This window comes from Hevea brasiliensis, chromosome 10, assembly GCF_030052815.1.
Source record: "Hevea brasiliensis isolate MT/VB/25A 57/8 chromosome 10, ASM3005281v1, whole genome shotgun sequence".
Taxonomy (NCBI): domain Eukaryota; kingdom Viridiplantae; phylum Streptophyta; class Magnoliopsida; order Malpighiales; family Euphorbiaceae; genus Hevea; species Hevea brasiliensis.
The window spans coordinates 94,642,411-94,663,756 of record NC_079502.1 but is presented as its reverse complement, the minus strand read 5'-3'; the positions used below and the strand labels follow the sequence as shown (position 1 = coordinate 94,663,756).

General features: G+C 39.6%; 2 protein-coding genes across 2 annotated transcripts; one reads left to right on the top strand and one right to left on the bottom strand.

Annotated features, from left to right (window-relative positions):
• The first annotated feature begins 205 nt into the window (after window positions 1–205).
• LOC110637099 (transcription factor MYB44) lies at window positions 206–1,753 on the top strand. Its single transcript, XM_021787044.2, has one exon. It carries the CDS (start codon window positions 401–403, stop codon window positions 1,496–1,498), a length of 1,098 nt encoding a protein of 365 aa, XP_021642736.2. The 5' UTR covers window positions 206–400; the 3' UTR covers window positions 1,499–1,753.
• A 3,014-nt stretch (window positions 1,754–4,767) lies between these two features.
• Window positions 4,768–9,251, bottom strand: LOC110637092 (probable cadmium/zinc-transporting ATPase HMA1, chloroplastic; the record flags this gene model as incomplete). The annotated part of the gene is made up of 7 exons (XM_058128649.1): window positions 4,768–5,180; window positions 5,663–5,749; window positions 5,832–6,019; window positions 6,485–6,758; window positions 7,579–7,680; window positions 7,883–8,053; window positions 8,733–9,251. Coding segments are annotated over 7 exons (1,521 nt in total), but the record flags the coding sequence as incomplete, so codon positions are not given.
• Between the last annotated feature and the right edge of the window lie 12,095 nt (window positions 9,252–21,346).

The following is a 21,346-nucleotide window of genomic DNA, read 5'->3' as shown; positions in this document are numbered from 1 at the left end:
GACCAGACGCTCCTCAACGAGCGCGCGCGCTCGCGAGAGAGAGAGAGAGAGAGTTGAGTGCTAAAAGAAAGTCTACAGCAGGAAAAGCAAAGCAGAGATGTTAAGAGTGACTAATGTAAATCAGTGCTAATAGAACGTGACGCGTGTCCGTTGCCAGCTGTATCCCAAGCTCCCCTATTGCCTCGAAACATCGGTGCCCCATACCTCCTCTCTCCTTCAACAACAAACCGGCTCTTCCGGTTCCCCACCTCCCTCCCTTATATATCTCCCTTTCTCTCTTATAATCCACCTCACGCAACGCCCACGGATCCTAGTCTTCGTCTGCCTCTCTCCGCCAACTCTAAGCGAAACGAGAAACTGAAAATAACCTAAAGCTTCCATTTTATGATTGTTACTCTATATGGCTGTTACTGGCAAGGATGTGGATCGGATCAAGGGTCCGTGGAGCCCCGAGGAAGACGAAGCGTTACAGATGCTGGTCCAGAAGCACGGACCCAGAAACTGGTCCTTGATAAGCAAATCTATTCCCGGCCGATCCGGTAAGTCTTGTCGCCTCCGATGGTGCAACCAGCTCTCCCCTCAGGTAGAGCACCGCGCCTTCACTCCTGAAGAGGATGAGACTATCATACGTGCCCACGCTCACTTCGGCAACAAGTGGGCCACTATCGCCCGCCTCCTCAATGGTCGGACCGATAACGCTATTAAGAACCATTGGAACTCTACTTTGAAGCGGAAGTGCTCATCGTCGATGGTGGACGACGTTAGTTTTGGCAGCCGGGATGCGTACGATGGTAATTTGGGTGGTAACGATCAGCCGTTGAAGAGATCTGTGAGTGCGGGTTCTGGTATGCCTGTGTCCACGGGGCTTTATATGAATCCAGGGAGTCCATCTGGATCTGACGTCAGCGATTCCAGTGTTCCTGTTTTGTCTTCCTCGCATGTGTATAGACCGGTGCCTAGAGCAGGACCTGTTTTCCCTCCAGTGGAAACGACGTCGTCTTCTAATAACAACGACCCTCCCACCTCGCTGAGCCTATCCTTGCCCGGTGCCGACTCCTCTGAGGTCTCCAATCGAGCAGCTGAGTCAACTCCAGTGCGAGTGACGGAGTCAACTCCAGCAACAAATACAATCTCTTTGGTGCCAGCTATGAATCAAGTTTCACTAGCACCGGCACAGGTGGAGGCGGCGGCGGCTGCCATAGCAGCGGGTATGCAGCAGGGAGCGGTAAATGGTGGAGTAGGGGGAGGATTTGTTGGGTTCACTGCGGAGTTTATGGCGGTTATGCATGAAATGATAAAAATGGAGGTGAGGAATTACATGATGGAGCAGAGTAGGTGCGGCGGCAGTGGAGGCGGTGTTGGCATGTGTAGGGTAGGCGGAGGCGGTGGCGGCGGAGGCGGCAGTGGAGGTGGTGTTGGTATGTGTTTTCAAGCAGCTGGTGGGGAAGGATTTAGGAATGTGGCCATGAATCGAATTGGGGTTAGTAAGATTGAGTAGCTAAGTAGGGAGTCAAATGAGACGGTAAAATTGAACAGAGTAGAGAGAGAGAGAGAGAGAGAGAGAGAGAGAGAGAGGAAACTGGGCTTTTGTTTTTTCTCTTTTGTTTAGGGAATAATAATTTTGGGCACTGTACAGAGTAAGGCAGAGAGATGGGTAAAAGTGAAAAAAAAAATTCCTTAATCAAGGAGGACATGAAGAATGTTTTAACAGAGACAAAAATAATGAAAAAAAAGGTGAAAAATTGGAAATTTACGCATTTCTTTGTGGCCCTGGTCTTATCAGGGAACTAAAACTTGCAACAACATAAGAATCTGAATTCTGAAGCTAAAAAGGAGAAAGGAAATTTTAATCCTGGTTGTGTATTTCTTGCTGTTTCCTTATTTGTTAATTGTATTTTTCTTTGGAAATTTGTGAATTTGGTTTTCTTCTGCTGGGAAATCAGCTTCAGTCATGAGATCAAAGGGCAAATGGTACGCGACATACTTTTGTGTCGTTTCGTTATACATAGCACGTTAAAAAGGGTTTTCACGCTTCATATTGTAAGTGGAACGATTTTTTTTGTTTTTTGTGTTGGGATTTTACGGACAAAAATATGGTGGAGGTTTTGGTTTAAAGCAGTTTATAGTTGCTTTTGCAGTTACCAGTTGGAGATGATAATGCAGTTCAAGGACCATAAATTGGACTTTTATAGCCATTAGCTTTACCATAAACTACCCAACAATCAACCAACTCCTCACTAATCACAACGGCTCTGCACCTCTTTTTGCCAAAGATTAACTTGTACTAGTTTCAAACAGACTGTATTTCCTCAAGGCATTAAGCATTTCATAGGTTGACCTTAATTGGTAAGCAAAACATATTACAACTTGGCGGGTCAAGTAAAATATTTATGGCATTTGAGCTACAATACCTGTTTCTGTCATTTTGTTATCTGGAAATTTGAACTTGTATGAGAGGACATTTCTACGAGCATAGGCCAAAACCTAAATACTACAAAATAAAGCAGAGTGAAGGCTCTCTTTATTTCTTCTGATATAGCATCTTGCCACGCAACTCATGTTTTAATTAAGCACTAATACAAGAAGATTAGTCAACAGAAGGTGAGAAGGTATGACATAATGATCCCATTTCTTTAAAATAAGGTTTACGTGGACAAACAAAAATTGTGTAATTTTTTTTTCAGTTAAATGTTCAATTGCATTCATGTACTTATAAGATATTTAATTTAGTCAATTTTTAACTCAAAAGCTTTGGTTTAAGTTTAATTTCGTTTAGAATTTTAATTTTTTAACTAAATTTTTTGACTTAAGCAAAAAATAAAAAATTTGAATTTCTTCATTATTGGATTAAAATTTTTTATTTAACTTAAAAGCAATAAATTTAATTTCTTGATTTTGTTATTTTTAAGCTAAATTAAGTTTAAATTAAAATCCGTTAAATTGAGCATTAAGTTTTTTTTTTTCCTCCAAGAATAGTGTCAAATTTCTGATCACAAGGGCATTTTGAGCCCATCTTGTTTCAATCACGTTGATCAAAAAGGCAAAATAATTTATGATCATATTGTTCAAAGGCAAAATAACTGAATAGAAATTGCTTGAAAGTGTAAATGTGCACGGTAAGTCTTCCTTGTATCGTGTGTATGTATTTTCTTAGATTTAATTTCAAAAAAAGAGGTAAAATAACGAATAGAAATACTATTTCAGCATTTTTTTGTGTGTTAAATATAGAGACAAACATCCAGAGCTTAGAAATAGGATTCAATATCTTAATAAAATCATGATAATTTTATCAAGACTCCTCATTTTATAAAAATGCTATGCACGCATTTTTCATAGTGGATGTGATATTCCAAAGGATTAACCCCTAGGCATGCCTGACCTACTCGACATGCTCACCCCTCGGAGGTTTTGCTTTTTTTTTTTTTTTTTGCCAAAGCTAGAGACACACACTAGCTCTCATGGACAGAACTCGACATATTTCCATGACAATTCCAGCATCGTTTTCCTTCAGAGACATGACCAGTGGTGAAGAAATGAATGATGCATTGATCATACTGTCAAACACAGATCAGAATTTTGCAAGTGATATCAAAGGCCACATTTCGCTTGACCTGAGTCAACAATTTCAAGAAGATAACTACTGGCAAATACCAGGGAAACTGTTTGGTGGAACTGGGGAATGCAGAGTGGGATACAGTCCAGCGGACAAGAGGACAACCACAACTTTTCAGCAAATTATTCCTGCGGCCACACTAGCACGTCCTGGTGCACTGCTCATCCCTTCATTACCTGCCATTACTAGACCTCACCAACCCAAAAAAAATAAAAAATCCCCAAGTTTGTTCAGCTAAGCATACTGGGTTGGAAATTCATATAGAATTTCATTAGAATAGGCAACTTCAGATCATTAGCACCTATTTCAATTTGAACTTTGAAGTAAAAGAAATGGTGGAAGGGTGGGTCTGAGTGATCAAAATGAGGATTCTGTAAAAACTGTGAGAAGAATTTAAATGTTTGGTAAGTTACTATGTGAAGGGTTGTTTGACAATAGCAACAGTTGGCAGTTGGTGAAGAACAATACATGCATGGTTCGTTACTTGCCGTTAACATGAATGAACCAAAAGGTCCGATAGATTTTGTGAATGGTTAAGTTCGGCTTTATTTTTAAGCCAATATGACTAGGCCTGCCCACAACTAACCAAGGACTTTTAACTGATTGTTTGAGACTCTTGCAGAGGTAATCAAAGGGGCCAAGTCTCAGAAAATAATAGTTACGATTGGTTTAATCACAATTGGCAGCTATTAGGCCTGGGTGCGGTCCGGTTCCAAGCTGGAATCTGGGACTGGACCAAAAGGCTTTCCTCAGTTCTGATCCCAATTTTAATTTTGATTCAATACTTTTGATTTAATAAAATTCAACAGTCGATTTTTTTAAATATTTTTTGTTAAATAAAAAATCCAACTTTTTACCTGAAACCAAGCTGATTAAACTAATTCAAGACGGTTTTGATCAAATTTGAGTTAACTAGTTCCGATTTTGATGCAGACCGATCCGGTCCAAACCTGAACCGGCCACAAAAATACACATCAGAGATCAGAGGATAATTGGATAATCATTGTGCAGACTGGATTACTTATTGCGCTAGAGTTGGTCTTTTAGCAGAGGTTATGAATGAATTTCATAGTATTCAGTTAAAAGAAATAATAATAGATTCCCATAGTGTTCCCGTCAGAGACCATTACTGAATAGTCCCATGAAAAACACACTTTCTTGGCAAAAGCTTTTATTCAATTTTCTAAGAGAATTCTATACATCTTGAAGAAAAATCATGAAAAAAAAAAGGTTTGTCAGTTGTCACCTACAGCTGATTCTTATGGTTCTCCTCGTGCTAATACCTAAATATAAGAAAATATTGTGCATAAATCAACTTTAGCAGGATATTTCTATTTCTAAATTCTAAGAAAGAACAAAGAAATCCAAGAAAATACACAAGCTAGGGTTATAAAGGTGCAGCCTGCATTTTGTTTGAGATTGTATCATCCGCCTTCAATGATGTCAGTCTAGATTTGAATTCTTTTACAAGATGCCACAAGTCCTCCCCCAAGGACCATTTGGGGTCATTTAGAGCACGTATAGAATTGAGGCAAACGAGGAGAGTACCACCTTCGTGTAAAAGAACCTACACATTTACCAAAGAAACTTGATCCTGAAACATAAAATTGAACTGAAGCAACCAAGAATTTTAAAACTGAAAATTTTGAAGAAAACAGCATCCTCTTGTATAACTCATGTTTTTCATACCAGAAGAACAGGGTGAATGGATAATGACTGATGAATTTACGTGTCAATCAATGAACAGATTTTCGTAAAGTTCATTTGTGGAGATTACACATGGTGTAGAAAGAATTCTTCTTCATGTGGAGTCTGGAAATTTTGCAATTACATCAGTTGTTTGTGGTACTTCAACATGGAATCTATTGCAATTATATTGTTTGAAATAAAATTTAACAATCATGTTGTTCTAGATGAAAGCCACTATGCTACAGAGGGAAAAAAAGGTACATGGTTTGAGAGTTATTTCCAAGACAAATGCTGCACAGTAAAAACCAAAAGACATGAGTAATGAGAAGTAAAAGAAGTTACGAAGACATGGACTCGTACCGTCAACCAAAGGGGAAGAAACCCCAAAACAGATGGAAGAGAGGCCAGAACTATACGAGTTAAAGCAATGGCCACATTTTGCTTGACCTGCATCAACATGCATGTAAACAATCAAGAACTTGATCTTGAGAAAATAACATCAAGTCAGAAGATAGCTTCTACGAAGTACCAGAGAAGTTGTTTGGCGGGACTTTGCAATGCAGAATGGAACACCAGATATATTGTCTCGCAGCAACAGGACATCTGCAACTGCTATGGCAGTTGCACTTGCAAGTTGAGCAAGAACAATACCAACAGTTGCAGCAGCAAGTGCTGGTGCATCATTGATACCTTCACCTACCATAATCAGACCTCCCCCTGTAATAAAATCCCGAAATCTGTTCAGCTTACCACAGTAGCAACTTCAGATCATTTCTTGAAAGATATTGCTTGACATCAAATACACAAAGGAAATCAGAATATAAAAAAAAAAAAATGAAGAAAATATTGTTCTTGTAAGCTACTAATACAACATTCTTGAGCTTTTGCACTCTTTCCTGAATTCCAGAAAAGAACATGAATGTAGTAATTGCCAAAAGCAACAGCTACAAATCAATATGAACACAGATAGGTACATCATAAACATTTTCATAATAGCATTTGAGCATTGTATAATAATTTCATGATGACGGGTTATCATGAAAATTAGGGAGTAAAACACTTGCAGTGGCCCAATTATAGCTTAGGCTATGTACAATACAAATAGACAACAGTGCTTGTGCTCCTCAAATCAAAGACATAAACGTAATAATATGATTTTGAGAAATGATAGTTAGGGCACACCCATATTCCTTGAGATACTCTTCACATGATTGAGCTTGTCCTCAGGCTTCAGGCTGTAGCGAACTTCAGTAATACCCACAGCTTTTGCAACTCTCCAAGCACTTGATTCATGATCACCAGTTAGCATCATAACACGGAGCCTTGCTTGGTCCTGTAATTCTGCTATGACATTTGAAACCCCAGCTTGAGGTCTGTCCTCAAGGTGAATTAGTGTTACCTGCACAAGTGGCTTGATATTTAAAACCATGAAATCATAGCTGAACTGCATTCTGCCCTACCTCCCCTTTGGTGCCCTCATTTTGCAGAGGAAAAGAAAACAAGAGATGGAATTATGGCATGGAAAAAGCAGGAGCATGATATATCATAATTTATTTTGATGGGATTTTATGAGGAAATATTTGTGCGGGCTTTTTCCTATTTGCATGCTGAGTCTGTGACCAGAAAAACCAGAAAAGAACAAGGGTAGTTGCCAAAGAGCTTTTTCCAACAACAGAGTGTGCATTGTAGCAAGCCTCATTGTCAATCCTTATTTTTTTTGTAGGAATAAGTTTCTGCAGTGGCATTAGGCCATTTTGTTTTAGTCTTCTTGATCAACAAACCAAAGTGATCATCTACAGGAAAATACAAAGAATGCCAATGGCTTGCAGCAAATATAGACTAAAGAGAGAGACTAGATGAGTAGAAAGAGAAAAAATGAGAGATACGCATTCAACATTGTTATATGACATAAGCCCAATTTCTGCTTCACGGATAAAGAACTCGCTTAAAGTTTGTGGTTCACGAGATCCATTTTAGGCGTGAGTACTTCTTTAATTGCAGTGACAAACTATCCACTGGCAATTATGCCTTCTTTATCTCATATAGGCCCAGGTGCTTGTTCTTGGTTATAGAAACCAATGGAATTATCACTAACAGAACTTGAAGGATAGCAATGGCATACTTATGACAAAGTTAATAGTAATTTTCTAGTGGAAGTTAGGATGATGGCGCTCCATATAAAATTGAGAGAAAGTGCAAGAAAATAAGAATGGGGAGTATTGCATGTGGTGTATGAACACAAATAAAGTAAGTAGGGATGGCAATTGTTTCCAAACCCGATCCGTCCCGCCCTGAACCCAATCAATTTCACCAACCCCAATATTGTGCAGAGCGGGGACAATGAGACCTTCTCCCCACCTTGAATCCCTGTAACCCACCTTACATAATAATATACTATTATTTTTTGTTAAAAAATAATCTACTTCTATATATTTATGTATGTAAATATTGTAATTTTAGCAAAAAAAATATAAATATATTATTAAAATTATGTTTAAAATTTATATTTCTAACTTATAATATATTTTTTAATAAATAAATTTATATTATATAATGATAAATTAAAATGAAAAAATAAACCAGTAGTTTAAAATATTCACCAATATGAGCCAGATTGAACATTGCGAGAAGTAATCCTCCTTCCAATGTATTGCCCATAAATAATGATGCAAAGGCTGCAAGAGCCATCAACACGTGAATATTTACCTTCCCACCAATAACATCAGTAAGCGCATCAAGTGATGCTGAAACCTGACATATGGTTTTACATATTCATTAGCAAAAAGGTTGGAACAATTTTATGAAATGACAAAAAGTGCAACCTATTGTATTGTTAGCTATTACTCATTGATGAAATCAGGTTCACAAAAAAAAAAAAAAAATAATAATAAAGGATTCAATGCTCCATACCTAAATTACGGTGTGTAAATGATAGCAAAGGTATAACAGTAGAAGTCACATACATACACACCCATAATGTCTAAATAGCCCAAAGGGTCAGTATGTTTCACCTTGGGAATGGAATGGGAATGAAAATGAAAAGCAACTTACTCTAAGATTTTCACTCCAATTTCAAATTTAAGGTTATCTTACACAGTTTAACGGTAATTTGAAAATTATACTGAGAATTAAATTTTATTTTTGCTTAGTTTGAATAGAGTCAACATAAAATATTACTACAACATACAGGTTCCTTGCATACCATAAAAAGGAATAGAATTTAAATCCAGAATTCGCATTCCATTTCCATTTCCAATTCCAGGGAGGCCAACCAAACAGGCCCTAAGAATTTGAATCCTATTGTAGAGCACATAAAAGAAAGTTAAGTGGAGAACTAAGTATACACATGAGAAAAAAGGAACGCCCATTAAAACTACTTATGTATCAACTAACAAGATCAAGAATATAGAATACGGACTGAAAATTATACCCCAACTAGAGGGAAGGCGATAATCATGAAAGCATTTTGAAGACGCTTGACTACCGGATTGGGCATCACAGAAGGACAAGCAGCAGGGGCCACAAACAAGGCCGCGGAGCAGCAGCAGAGCTGCAAGTGCTCCCTCGACATGTTGGCCAGGTCCACCCACCCAACAGCCTTTGCAAACCTAATAAAAGCCTTCTGAGGCGCACTAAGCTCTTCACCATCTCCATGGTTATGGTGGTGATGATGTTGACGATGATGGTGGTGGTGGTGGTGGTGGTCGTGGTTGTGGTGGTGATCGTCCTGATGGTGGTGGTGATCGTCCTGGTGATTATTGGCCACAGCGAAGCAACGAACAGTCTGGTTGTGGATATTGGGGAATTTGAGAGGAAGGGAAAGGTATTTGTGGTGAAAATTGGAAGGAAAAGAAGTTCGGTGAAAATTGGGATTGAATGAGTAGAGTCGCCGTGGTCCTGCGGAGCGAGGGAGTAAGGGAAAGTCGATAACATCCACACCACGCGCCCAATTTTATTTTACCCCTGAAAGCACCATCGACCATCAGCCATTCGAAAATCACTTGAATTTTATTATATTTTTATATGTAAATTTTATCATATATTTTTTATTTTAAATTTAAAATAAAAAGTAAGAATTTGAATGTATAGTAAGAATTTAAAATTTTAAAATAATATTTTAAAATACTTTTTAAATAATATTTAAAATATATTTTATTAAAAAAATCAATTTGTTAATTTTAGTTATAATATCAAATAGAGTCTATCAATACTGATATATGCGGGTAATATATGTTTTTAACTATTGAATTAAGTGTAACATTTAAATATTTTATTTTTTTATTGAGATATCACTTTTTTTTAAATTTGTTCTTAAACATTTACGGTCGGAAAATATGAAAATGTTATGATCAAATAAGTTAATTAAAAATATTATGAGTAAGTTAATAAGAGATTGTCTGATTATTCTTTTGTTTTCTTAACCTAATTGTTTATGAGAAAGTGATAGAAATTATAAAATCTATCATGTTCTTCCTACTGCTATTGTTTTTTTTTTTTTTTGACAAATCGCATTGGCTATTATCTTGCCCTTTCAAATATATATTTAGAGAGAGCACTGTATATATATTGAAATAAGAAGTTAAAAAAATAAAAAATGAAAATTAATTACATCATGTGATGATTATATTTTGATTAATATTGTAACATTCCTAATTTTTAAATTAATTATTTATGAGTAAATATTAATATTTTATTTTATTTAAATTTTGAGAAATTATTTGAAATTTTTAGATTTTAGAATAAGTTTGATTTTCTGAAAATGTGAAACTTTGATGATTTTTAAAAATTAATTTAAAAATCATGTGATAAAACTAAAAATATATTTAGACTCTATGAATTTTTTTGAGTTTTCTGAAATTTTTTTAGAATTTTTGGGCCTCATTTTTGGTCCCAGGGTAGAGTAAAAAATTTATTTTCGAGTATCCTAAATCGAACTAGACCGGGTCGGTCCGACCGAATCGAACCAACCCTTTTCCTTTTTCTTTCCTTCTCCCTCGAGCGTCTTGACTCTCTCTCTTCCCTTTCCTTTTTCTCTCTCCTCTCTCCTCCCCATTGCTGGCCGCCGCTACCCAACCCTTCCCTTGACGCCAGTGACCACGCTGGTACCATTCCCCTTGCCGACCGCTGCCTGGAATCCCGAAAAATGCTCCTCAAAACTCCCCTTCGCGCAGTGCGCCGCTTCAGCTTCCCAGGCTGATTTTGGACGATCCGGCCACCGATTGAATTGGGTCTTATTCCAAACTCATCTACACCTCGAGAGCTTTCCATAGACACCAAGTACACTAAAATCCATCTAGCGGTTTGTCCAATTTTTATCCGAGAAGTTTTAGCCCATTTTGACTTTTGGGTTAGATTTCTCGTAAACTATGAATCCCACGAAAAATCTGAGAGTACCGGAGTGCTCCCCTCGGCTAGAGCTTCGCAGCAATACCCATTTCGAATTTTTTCGATAGGTCCCACAGAACTTCACAGTGTTTTTTCGAGTATTAAATAAGCTTAATAAATTTCATAAAATTATTTACTAACCCCCGTATTGTGGGCTTCGTGTAAATACCTTCAATTCGTGAAAATTCAATAGTTGCTCGGGTCTGCAATTTCAGGTCGGGCAGGCAGGCTAACAAAAAAGTTTCAGAATTGAATCGAAATTATAGGCTACCCCACCATTTTCATGTAACACCCCAAAATTTTAAATTTTATTATTTTATGAGCATTTTTGGTATTTTAATTTTATTTAAATTTTAGGAAATTTTTTTGAGATTTTTCGGATTTTTAAAAATCGGGTTCGATTTTCCGAAAATATAAACTTTGATGATTTTTAAAAATTAATTTAAAGACCACGTGGCAAAACTAAAAAATATATTTGAAATCTACAAAATTTTTTGAGTTTTCTGGAATTTTTTTCGAAATTTTTGGACCTCGTTTTCGGTCCCGAGGCAGAGTAAAAATTCAAAATTTTGTATCTTGAATCAGACCGGCCGAATCGAATCAAACCGGACCGGATCGGACCGATCGAATCGGACCGGCCTTTTCTTTTTCTTCCTTCTTCCTCCCGCGCGCGTCTTACCCCTCTCCCTTCTCTCTCTCTTTTCTCTCTCCTCCCTCCTCCCCTTGCCACGCCGCCACCTCCCCTGCCTCCCCACCTCGCCGGCGCACCACCTCGGCCCTCCCCCATGGCCGGCCGCCGCCTGGAACGCCGGAAAACGGCCTCAGAAAGGACGCGCAGCGCGCGCGCGACGCCTGGACTTCCCGGCCAAAATCCGGCCGATCCGGCCACCAATCGGACCGGGTCTTGTGTCTAAACTCATCTACTCGTCGAGAGCTTTCCATAGACACCAAGAACACCGAAATCCATCGAGCGGTTTGTCCAATTTTTGCCCGGGAAGTTTTAGCCCATTTTGACTTTTGGGCTAGATTTCTCACAAACCGTAAACCCCACGAGAAAACCGAGAGTACCCGAGCGCTCCACTCGTCGAGAGCTTCGCGGCGACATAAATTTCGAATTTTTCCGACATCGTTTTTCGGCGGGTCCCACGAAACTTCGCAATATTTTTTCGAGCATTAAATGAGCTTAGAAAATTCTGAAAAATGTATGTACTAACTCCCGTGTTGTGGGCTTCGTGTAGGTATCCTCAATTCGCGGAAATTCGGCGATTGACTGTGTCCGTGAATTTCCGGCCGCATTGACTGCTACACGAAAGTCTCCGAATTGGATCGAGGTTTTGGCTACCCCCCCATTGTCAGACGTCCCGAGCGCGTCGCCGAAGTCAGAATCGGCAAAGGTAGACCCGAACCTTACTTTTTTGTAATTTTCTAGTGCTTAAATAGGATTAAAAATCCATAAAATATTCGTGGTAGCTCAGAAAATTATGATTCTTTTTGCAATAGCCTAGTAATATTGCTAAGGACAGCGGGGCAAAGTTTTAGAATTTTTAGAGCTTGTTTAGGCAGTTTTTGCAAAAATGATCAATTATAAGGACTAAATTGAAATTTTACATATTATGATGGATGACGGATTTGATGGGCCCAGGAGGGGCTGTGTGATGTGATTGAGTTGTGGATATATGGATTGTGAGTATAGAAGTGTGTTTTAAGCCCTTTTGCAGGTTGGGTAGGTCCTAGGTATAGGGGAGACTCTGCCGGATTTTCGACACGACTTATGACGTATTTGGTCTTTTTTCTTTGTTTGTATTGAGTCAAATTTATTAAATGATTGTAATAAAATTATCAGGTGAGCCAGGACAGCCTTCTTCCTCCGCCCAGCCGCCTCAGTGACTACCGTCAAGTCTGTGAGTAAAATATTAATTTTAATTGTAATTTCACTATTATTATATGTTCAAGCATGCCCATGCATCACTTATATGCATATATCTATGTAGATAAACTTTAGGCACGATTTATGTTGCATTCATAACTGTGAAAGTGCCATGTATGTTGCTGTGGTAATTTGGAGCAGTGTGCGTGCGTTGGCGTGCGTGTGATGTGGTGTGGACTATGGATAGGACGGGTAGTCACGGCTTGAGATCTTCGCTGGGACCCGATCCTTCGGGGGGTAGTCACGGCTTGAGTTCTTCGCTGGGACCCCCGATTTGGTTTATTAAGCGAAAGTCCGGCTTGAGTTCTTCGCTGGCACCAGGTTGGATTTAAGAGGGCTGTATAGGGGATCAGCTCCCATATATTATGATTGATGTTACAGGGTGCGTGAGTGCTCCAAATTACCTTTTTGATGTTATGATGTGAAAATGTTATTGATGTTGCATTTCACTCTACAGGGTGCATTAGTTTTAGATAGTTATAGAGATTATGGTTAAAATTGATATTTTACTCTCTGAGTCGAACGCTCACTCCTGTTCAATATTTTTCAGGCCACAGGAGGATATTTTTTTGAGTTTAACCTGCTTTTCTCCCTCGCAGGTCGTTTATCAATATTTGTGTAATTCTATGAATTTTCTAGAATTTCCGCATGTATTAGAAACTTTCATTTAAATTGGGCTTGTAATATAAGTTCTTATTGTGGACCTGTAAAATTATTATATGCATGTTTGATGGACTTGATGAGGGAGCTGAGCTCCCATTTATCTTTATGATGATATGAGTATATGGAGGGTGAGCTGAGCTCCCCAATGGATTGTATATTGTGTTTACAGGTCAGGTGAGTAAAAAACTCCCCGTTGAAAGGTCCACTTTATGGCCGGACTTTGTCCGGTTGGTTTCTTGAAATTGGGCCCAAATGGGCCTTAGAATTGGGTTAATGAATAGTTAGGCTTACTACGGGCCTCGAGGGCTTTAGGCTAGCCCAAGTCCTAGTGCCGGTCCGGCCCATAGGTTGGGTCGTGATAAATGTGGTATCAGAGCTTAGGCTCCAGATTCATAGGGAATAATTGTCTAAGTGTTGGGAAGAGTCTACTAGGAGTCACATGCGGAAAAATAGGGTCCACATTCGTCTTGCATTGTCATCTTTGCTTCTAGTTTCTGCTTCATATATTGTGTGTAAATATGAGTCTATAGAGCTATGTAACGTGCAGTTTTGAATTTTGTGGGCTAATGCTGCTGAATTTCAGGAAATGCGTAGAAGCAGGAGAGCTGCCACGCACTGTAACGGATGTGCTCGACGAGGTGTCGACAGATGAGTCGCTGCCCGAGGAGGCGGGGTAGGAGGCCTAGAGCTGCTCAAGTAGAAGAGCAACTGCCAACAGTTCAGGATCAGTATTTCATGGCACAGGGTCCCATGGACTCCATGGCAGCTACTCTAGCTGGTTTACAGAGGACCATCGATATGATGGCGCAGTATATGGTCCACCCTCCACAGCAGCAGCAGTCCACCGCACCAAGAGGAGAACCTTACAAACAGATCATAAATTTCAAGAAGTTGGTGCCTGGTACTTATGATGTGTCAGACGATGCATATCGGTTTTTGGATTCCTGCAGACAGGCAGGAACAGAATTGCAGTTGAATGATAGAAGACTAATAGAGTGTATACAACATATCATGGGGCCTATGCCTAGACAATGGATGAATGACTACGTGTTACCTTGGATGGAGGGTTTGTCGTGGACTCAGTTTGTGGAACTGTTCATCAATCGGTTTGTGCCAGAAAGCTTCAGAGATCAGAAGCAGTGGGCCTTTGAGGCCTTAAGACAGAATGGCAGGTCTGTAGATGAATATGCTATAGAATTTCTGGAATTGAGCAGATATGCCCCCACAGCAGTATTTACAGAAACTATGAAGGTGAAGAGATTCCTAAAGGGGCTTGACAGGAGGTATGCAAACCTGACCATGATGTCTGATCAGTCTTTTGACTTGGTAGTTGATCGAGCCAGACAGATTGAGATTAGCTATGCTGTGGATGACAGCGGAAGGGCAAAGAAAAACAGAGCAGAGGGTTCTTCAGGTGTTCCACAAATGGGTACTCCAGACAGTGGTGGCCAGAGTAATTACAGAGGAAAAAGTAGGAACAAAAAGAGTGGTTTTAGACACAAACCTCGAGGATTCAGACCAGGGTACGGATCCAGCAGTGGTCACAGTTCAGGGTACAGTAGTTCTGGGTCTGGTTTGGGATCCTCCTTGGCACCTTGTGCACAGTGTGGAAGAGGACATTCAGGACCTTGTTTGATAGGTTCAGGAGTATGCTTTAGGTGTGGCCAACCAGGTCACTTTGCTAGGGAATGCCCCGTGTTCAGTAAGCCACAGATGGGGTCACAGGGTTCTGTTGCAAATGTTCCTCGCCAGTTGTATCCGGTGCTTCGGCATGGCGTAGTCGATTCGATGTAATGAGGGACAAGGGGGACGTGGATTTGGAGGCAGATCAGGAGGTAGAAGTCAGTATCAGGGTTCTGCCACTCAGGGTAGGGGTCAAGCTCGGGTTTTCACCCTGACCCACCAGGATGCTCAGGCTTCAAATGCAGTTGTGGCAGGTATTCTTCTGGTCTGTTCCTATGAGGCTCGTGTTTTAATAGATCCGGGTGCTACGCACTCATTTGTCTCCCCTGTATTTACCATGAGGTTGGGTAGAAACCCTACAACCTTAGAATGTCCCTTGTCGGTAGCTACCCCACTTAGTGACAACATAGATGTAGATATGATTTTTCTGGGTAGCCCAGTAGTAGTGGATGGAAAGATCCTCCCAGCAGACTTGGTTCCTCTACCAGTGATTGATTTCGATGTAATCTTGGGGATGGATTGGTTAGCGACTCATTATGCCACCTTAGACTGCAGGAACAAAAAGGTGTATTTCCACATACCTGGTGTGGAAGAGTTTAGCTTTGATGGTGACAGGAGCGTGGCTCCATATAACTTGGTGTCAGCAATTAGTGCTAGAAAAATGTTGAGGCGTGGATGCCAGGGGTATTTGGCATTGGTGAGAGATACATCTGTAGAAGGTGCCAACATGGAAAATGTTCCTGTTGTCAGAGAATTCATGGATGTCTTCCCTGAAGAGCTTCCATGGTTGCCACTAAAAAGGGGAATAGAGTTCTGCATTGATGTTGTTCCGGGTACAAACCCCATATCAATGCCACCTTACAGGATGGCCCCAGCAGAATTGAAAGAGTTAAAGGAGCAACTACAGGAGCTGTTGGACAAAGGTTTCATACGTCCGAGCACTTCACCCTGGGGTGCTCCTGTTTTATTTGTGAGAAAGAAGGATGGGTCATTGAGGTTGTGCATTGACTATAGACAGCTGAACAAGGTGACTGTGAAGAACAAGTATCCACTTCCTCGGATCGACGATCCGCTTTGATCACCCAAGGGGCTAGATTCTTTTCCAAGATAGACCTGCGATCAGGCTACCATCAGTTGAGAATCAGGAATGAGGACGTGTCCAAAACGGCATTCAGGACAAGATATGGTCATTATGAGTTCTTGGTGATGTCTTTTGGACTCACTAATGCACCAGCAGCCTTCATGGACTTGATGAACAGGGTGTTCAAGCCATTTTTGGACCGTTTTGTCTTCGTATTCATAGATAACATTTTGGTATACTCTCAGACCGAGGAAGAGCACGTGTGGCACTTGAGGATGGTGTTGCAGACTTTGAGGGAGCACCAGCTATATGCCAAATTTTCAAAATGTGAATTTTGGCTAGAAAGCATCTCATTCTTGGGACACGTGGTTTCAAGTGAAGGTATTCAAGTGGATCCCAAGAAAATTAAAGCTGTAACTGATTGGCTTAGGCCTACAACAGTCACTGAGGTGCGAAGTTTTCTGGGTTTAGTTGGCTACTATAGGCGTTTTGTGCAAGATTTTTCCAGGATAGCAGCTCCCTTAACTAAGTTAACTCGGAAGAATGTTCCATTTATTTGGACAGATGACTGTGAGAAGAGCTTCCACAAGCTTAAGGAGTGTCTAACCACCGCCCCTGTGTTGACACTACCTATGAGTGGTGAAGGATACACCGTGTATTGTGACGCCTCCAAAGTTAGCCTAGGGTGTGTTTTGATGCAGAATGGAAAAGTAGTGGCTTATGCTTTAAGACAGTTGAAGAAGCATGAGCAGAACTACCCCACCCATGACTTGGAAATGGCGGCTGTAATCTTTGCACTAAAAATCTGGAGATACTACCTGTATGGTGAAGTGTGCGAGATATACACCGACCACAAGAGTTTGAAGTACATCTTCCAACAGAGAGATTTAAACTTGAGACAAAGGAGATGGATAGAGCTTCTGAAAGACTATGATTGCACCATCCAGTACCACCCTGGGAAGGCCAATATAGTAGCAGATGCTTTAAGCAGAAAATCTTTTGGTAGTTTGGCCCACATTTCAGCAGAGAAGAGACCATTGATTCAGGAGGTACATAAGTTTATGGATCAAGGTTTAATCCTAGATCTTTCAGATGAGGGGGTATTGTTGGCTCATTTTTCAATGAGGCCAGACTTGAGGGACAGAGTTAGAGTTTCCTAGCACAGAGACCAACAATTGATGAAGATCATAGAAAGAGTACAGCAAGGTGAAGGTGGTGAGTTTGGATTTGCCAATGATGGCGCCCTAGTGCATGGTTCTAGGATATGTGTGCCCGATGTGGACAATCTCAGAAATGAAATCATGCAAGAGGCACACTATACACTGTACAATGTCCACCCAGGCTCCACCAAGATGTACCATGATGTGAAAGATAGTTATTGGTGGAATGGCATGAAGAGAGACATAGCAGACTTTGTGTCCAAGTGCTTGACTTGTCAGAAGGTAAAGTTTGAACACCAGAGACCGTCGGGGAAGCTGCAAGAGCTCCCTATCCCAGAATGGAAGTGGGAAATGATCACTATAGATTTTGTGACTGGGTTGCCTCGTACCACGCGAGGATATGATTCGATATGGGTAATTGTGGACCGTCTAACCAAATCAGCTCATTTCTTGCCTGTGAAGACTACATATTCTGTGGCACAGTACGCCCGGCTCTACATTCGAGAGATAGTCAAATTGCATGGAGTTCCAGCTTCCATAATATCTGACAGAGGGCCCCAGTTCACTTCTCGGTTTTGGAGAAAGTTGCAGGAGGCACTTGGCACACAGTTGAACTTTAGTACGGCTTTCCACCCTTAGACAGACGGACAGTCCGAAAGGACAATCCAAACACTAGAAGACATGCTTCGCATAAGTGTTTTGGATTTTGGAGGTCAATGGGATGATCAGCTAGCTTTGGTGGAGTTTGCCTATAATAACAGTTACCATTCCAGCATAGGGATGGCACCCTATGAGGCACTATATGGAAGAAAGTGTAGGTCTCCTCTGTGTTGGACGGAAATGGGGGAAGCAAAGGTGCATGATGTAGACCTAGTGCAGTACACATCAGAGATGATTCCTTTAATCAGGGAACGACTGAAAATAGCTTTCAGTAGGCAGAAGAGTTATGTAGACCCCAGACGAAGGGATGTGGAGTTTGCAGTAGGCGACTATGTATTCCTGAAGGTTTCTCCTGTAACACCCCCGTTTGCATAGCCTGGTAGATTTCACTGTTCCGGTGACCGGTGTCGGTCCGAACAATTAAGGAGATTAGAGCCACACTTAAGACAACTTGAGAAGCCATAAACATAAATAATTAGTAATGTTTAATTAGTTAACTATAAATAAGAAAAACAGAACATAAGAGGTTAAACGAGTCGAGAGTTACAGTGATGAGTGACCTCATCGGGAACGACTGCGAAGTCATTTTAAACTCAAATTTCGAACCGTAAAAAGTGACGCTGCGGTCCTTAGGACCCTTATGGACACAGTGGAAAAGAGAAAATCACGAAAAAGAACTGTTAAGCCAGTCAAATAATTAGGTCAGGGAGCCGGAAGAAATATTGGATTATTTACAAACCGGGATGAACCGGCGAGGGGCAATTTGGTCAATTGACCCCGAAAGCTGACTCCTGACCTAACTGTCAAATAAAAACGGAGAAAATAAAATTTCGGAATCGAGAATTAAATTAAAGAACTAGTAGAAAAAAAATAAATAGAAAAGAAAAAAAAAAAAGAAAGAAGTTAGAAAAGTCAAAGGTGATGACATCATGAATGATGTCATAAAAGATTAATTAAATTATTTTATTAATTTGGGATTTTTGGTCTTCAAAGAGGGGATAAGATTAAAAAAAAAAAAATAGAAAAGTCTTCTTCTTCTCCCTTGTTTGCCGCCCCATCTCCTCCATAAGCTCCCATGAAAAATCTTTCCTTAAGCTTACATTAAGCTTAATTTTCTTCACCCAATCAACATAACTCCCACCTAAAAACTTCATTCTTGCATCTTGAAGAGTATAGAAAGGAAGAATAGAGGAAAGAAAAGTGTGAAGTTGGAACAAAAAGTGAAGGTTAGAGGCTTCACCTAAGGTTGGTATTCTAACCTTCAATTTCTATTTTAAGTGCATGCTTATTATCTAAAATGAGCTTAGAATTCATTAAATGAAGTGAAAATATGGGGGAAGAACTATTAGTGAATTTTCAGCCAGCCTAAAGGGAGTATGAATTGCATGAATTTAATGGGTGTGAATGAGTTTAGAAACCATACTTAGTTGAATGATTAGCATTAAAACCATTGGATGTAGTTAATTGCATGAAATGTATGAGTTAGGGTTTGAAGGCTAGGGTTTTTGAACCAAATTTTGGAGAAATGCTTAAATGATGACTTTGGTCTATTGTGAGATAAAAAATGGTCAATAATGACCAAAAGAGATGTGTGGAAATTGTGAAAATGAAAACCAAATTCGTAGGTCCAATGGTCATGCTGCTGGCAGCATGACCAAACCCACTTTGAAGGACCAAAACTCAAATTTTACAAGCCCAATTGATATGCCACCAATTGAAGATGAAAATAGACATAAAATAGCACAATTTTCATTAAGGAATCATGGCCAAAAACTGACTAAAACTGGGTGAACAAATTGACCAAATTGAAATGAGAGCAGGCTGCCACTGCACCAAACTGACCAAATGAACAGTAACTGTTCATTTGGTCATAACTCGAGCTAGGAAGGTCAAATTGACCTGAAATTTTACCAGCAATTAGATAAGATATAGATCTAAAACTTTCATGAAGAACACCACCCCAAATTATGCCATTAACCCATTCAAATTATTGAGCAAAGTTGAGTTACCAAACCTGTAACTCTGCAGAATTTCCATTGAGCAGTAATGTTTGAAGGGTTATAACTCTCTCTAAAAAACTCCGATTTAGGCGATTATTGAACCGATGGAAACCTAAGACATAGTAGAACATTTCATATGAAGAAAGTTAGACCAAATTATGAACTTAACTTAATCAAATTACTGACCAAAGTTGGATCAAAATCTGCCAGAACCCAAAATCTCAGCATGAACAGTGCACGTGAACAGTAATTTTATTTTGGCCATAACTTGAGCTAAAAAACTCCGATTGAGGTGATCCAAAAATGAGAATACACTTAAGACAATAAGGAACATTTTCTATGAAGGAAGTTTTGTCAAATTCCAACAGTAGATCGACCAATGGAACAGTGCAACTTCGGAGCACCAAAACCGAAAATTTGCAATTTTGCCAAAATGACCTAAGCTTTGAGAAAATGACCAAAACCAACAAGTTTAATGACCAAAATGTGGTATGTGGGTGAAGTTGGAGTTCCCATACCTATTAAGCCTTAGAAAGTCAACTATTTGACTTGAATAGTGTAGTGAATAGTAACCCGAAACACAAAATTTAAAGAACGTCGAATTTAGCACGTTAGAGCTAGGTAATTGTGAAACTAAATTTATTTTGGATTTATGTTAAGTTCTAGTACTGAAACATTGTAAAATTGTGTGTTTCAGTTGAAAAGAATATCGGGAAGGAACCCGAGGAACCGAGTCGAGGCTAAGGGACGACTCGTTTGAGGTTTGTGCACAACATCACTATGCTTTAAAATCCATTGATAAAGTGAATGAAATATGCATTTTACTTTTGCTTTGAATTGTGAAAGTTTATTGTGACCTTATTTATGATGTTTTGTTTTAAATTGTGAAAGTTATTGTGTATATTTGAAATGACAATGTTTAGCAAATTATTAAGATAAGTTTTGAAACCACAGTATCATGACCACATATTTGAACACCTCACTAGCACGACTAGTGGGGGTAATTAGTTTCGAATTTTGATTCCTTATCTGGAGAAGTGTTGAGGTGTGCCAGTAGAAGAGGATGTGAATGGATATCCATATATTTGAGCTAGCTAGCCTTGTGATGTGATTTCTCTTTAGCCCCTGGCTATTGAGATTCTATTTGTTTCGAATGGCATGATCTAACTATGGGTTTTATGAAATGTGTTTTGATACTTTGAAATGAACTTGCTTTGCATTTAAAATCTCATAATGCATAATTTGTACTTAATTCTTATGTTCAGCCAAATTTTTGAATAAATGTGATTTAAGTTTTGCATAAAGATTATTTTAGTATGTTGTGCACCACTGAGTCCTAGTACTCAGCGATAGCTTCTATTGCTGTCGCAGATACAGAGACTAGAGGAGCAGCAGACTGAGCTGCTGAGGTGTGAAGAGCTATCAGCTTGAAGTCACCGGGTATAATTTATACCCTGATTGTAAATATTTATTTTGATATATGTA

What these genes read in the sequence shown, in the direction of transcription:
- LOC110637099 (XM_021787044.2), top strand. Translation starts at nt 401, where the DNA reads ATGGCTGTTACTGGCAAGGATGTGGATCGGATCAAGGGTCCGTGGAGC.